The 2,392-nt window shown below is 55.7% G+C and overlaps 1 protein-coding gene across 1 annotated transcript in view; it reads left to right on the top strand.

Annotated features, from left to right (window-relative positions):
• ZNF444 (zinc finger protein 444) overlaps positions 1–1,453 on the top strand; it is a 7,747-nt gene extending 6,294 nt beyond the window's left edge. The window contains exon 4 of the mRNA XM_045292376.1: positions 1,440–1,453. Coding sequence (XP_045148311.1) covers positions 1,440–1,453 — 14 coding nt within the window. The remainder of the gene's footprint in view (positions 1–1,439) is intronic.
• The last annotated feature ends 939 nt before the right edge of the window (positions 1,454–2,392 follow it).

Here is a 2,392-nt window from a genome sequence, read left to right as displayed (position 1 = left end):
AAGGCACCTCCTGCGAACCCCTGGTCTCCCTGCGGCTGGGCCCCCCTCTGTCCCTCTCCACCTGCACCCCACAAGGGGATGGGTAGGGGCTGAGCCGGGTCCTGCAGACTCAGTAGGGCATTCCAGGCCCTCCCACCCCCCTTGACCAGGAGGGGGCTGAAGACAAAGGACTGGATTGTCCCATGGGGCTCCCGTCCCCTTCTTCCAGGGGAGAGGTCAGGGGCGGATCATCTGACCAGATGGACACGAGGTCTGGTGGGAGCGTACCCTCTGCAGCCCGACGAAGTGTGGGGACAGAAGGGCTCGCCCTCTGAGGGGTCGGGCCGGACACCATCCATGCCAGCATCGGCAGAGGTGCAGTCACTGGCCTGGTCAGGCCTGCGGAGCCTGGGGTTGTGCCCACTGGCTCCACTGCTGGGGCAGCCCCGCTCAGCAAGGCGGGCTTCCCCGGTCTCCACCGGGGACCAGCCCCGTGTGAGGGAAGCCCTCATGTCTTTGTTTTCTGAGGTGTGTGTGTGTGTGTATGCTTGACAAATTGAATTAATATTTTCCAGCTACTTTTAAGAAATGTCCTCTACGAAGTCAGAAGATGTTTTAAACTGAACATATGCTCTTGGACTTTTGGCCTCTGGCCCTTCCTTGTTTAATCAGTACACCCACAGGGATTTTTTTTTTTTAATTTCAATAAAGTACTCTAAACTCTGATGATCCTTTGTCCCTTCCCACCGGCGCTGGCCAGACGAAATGCTGGCCTGCGGCCTCCTGGATCACACGCTGCAGGCTTCTATCACCCTCCGTCTCCACTTGCTCTGCGTTTGAGTGAGAGAGTGAGCTCCGGGTGAAATGTCACAGAGCAAATTGTTTTTTACTTAAAAAAAAACAACCCAAAACAATTGTGTCAGACATACACAAAATCATTTGTGTATTTGATACTCTGCACGGACGATTTGATACTCGTGCACAGCGGTTTGGGTTTACAGGAAAAAGCAGTGTGAGGGTGTGTGTCTACAGATGACGCATGGCAGGGTCGGGGTGGGAGAGTGTGTGGTGTGCCTGTCCTTCCCTCCCGTCGCTGTCCACTGAAGACCTTCTAGTGGGTTTTACTAGGATTAACCCCTGGCTTATTGGCTGTGGCTCTTCTGAGATTCCTCTGGCTAAGATTCAAACCACCCACTCTGGTTGGTAGCTGAGCAACATGTTCATTGCGCGGCCTAGGGACCTAGAATTCGGGGAAACCCTCTCAGTGCTGCCCCAGCCGTGTCTTTAGCACAAACCATGTCCTGGGGTCCCAAACGCTAGCTCTGCACCTCCAAAGAGCTCCAGCTCCCAGGGCAAGGCGGCTGGAGGACAGTTGTCCAGCTCTGGAGGGCGGGCACGGACAGCGCCGAGACCACCCTCAGGTGGACTTCCCACCAGCCCTCTCCTCGTTGGGCTTCCAGCCTTTGCCATCTGAGCCTGCAAGGCATTCTTCCACCCAGACCCCCCTCCCCTGCAGCGTCCTAGGGCTCGGGTGTGACGAACCACCTTGGACTGCCCTCGGGAACGTCCAAGACCTGATGATTCAATCCCACTGCCAGTCTCCCGGGTTCGGACTCCTAGCAGACCTAACGGATGGAGTAGAACGCCTAGGTTTCAGAAACCCCCTGCTTTACAGACAACAGGGCTTCATCTTTGTCCCCCTCAGTACCGCTGGGGGGCTCAAGGGGGCTTTTCTCTTGACCCTGGAGCCAGTTAGTAGCCCAGAAACAGCCTCGGTAGTTCTCTGCAGGCTCTTCCTAGCCCTGCGTTTAAACACTGCGCCACCAGGCGTCCTCGTTAGGATGCTAACGAAACTCTAGCTGCCATCAACGATAAACGAGGACAGTTCACACCACTTAAGGGTTTTTAACACCGTCCAGGTGAACTGGGAATAGATGGTAGAGAGGGGCGGGACCTACAGTTTCGGAGCGCTCCTTAGTTATCAAATCGACGGCCAAGCCAGGTGCTCCCATCTACGCGCTTGTAGAGCAGAACTGCTTTGCAGGGTGGGGAAGGAGGGAGGGAGGGGTGATGCCCACAGGATGGGAGGAAAAAGACAGGTGCGTCAAGGTTGTTACCTAGAGGCCGGTGGAGTTCGGGGTTGAATTAGAAGGCCCTGTTCATCGCAGTTCAACTTACAAGAAATGCACGTCGTGGGTCGGTAATTAAAACGAGAGCACGGACCGGTGTGCACGTCAGTTTCCTGTCGGTCATAAAGATGAACGTTAGGAGCCTGCATTCCTCTTAGAAAGTTGGGAAAGAGTACCCCCCCACGCCCGGGGTGGACACTTGTGCCTGCCCATCATGCCTGGGCTCCCATTGGCGTGAAGCCAAAGCAAAACCAAGATCTAAGATCCCTGGAGGTGGGTGGGTG

The sequence above is a fragment of the Echinops telfairi genome, unplaced genomic scaffold (assembly GCF_000313985.2).
Source record: "Echinops telfairi isolate 266 unplaced genomic scaffold, ASM31398v2 ScPeMD7_655;HRSCAF=1070, whole genome shotgun sequence".
NCBI lineage: Eukaryota > Metazoa > Chordata > Mammalia > Afrosoricida > Tenrecidae > Echinops > Echinops telfairi.
Note: the sequence above shows the minus strand (reverse complement) of the source record. Positions and strands in the feature narration are given on the sequence as shown.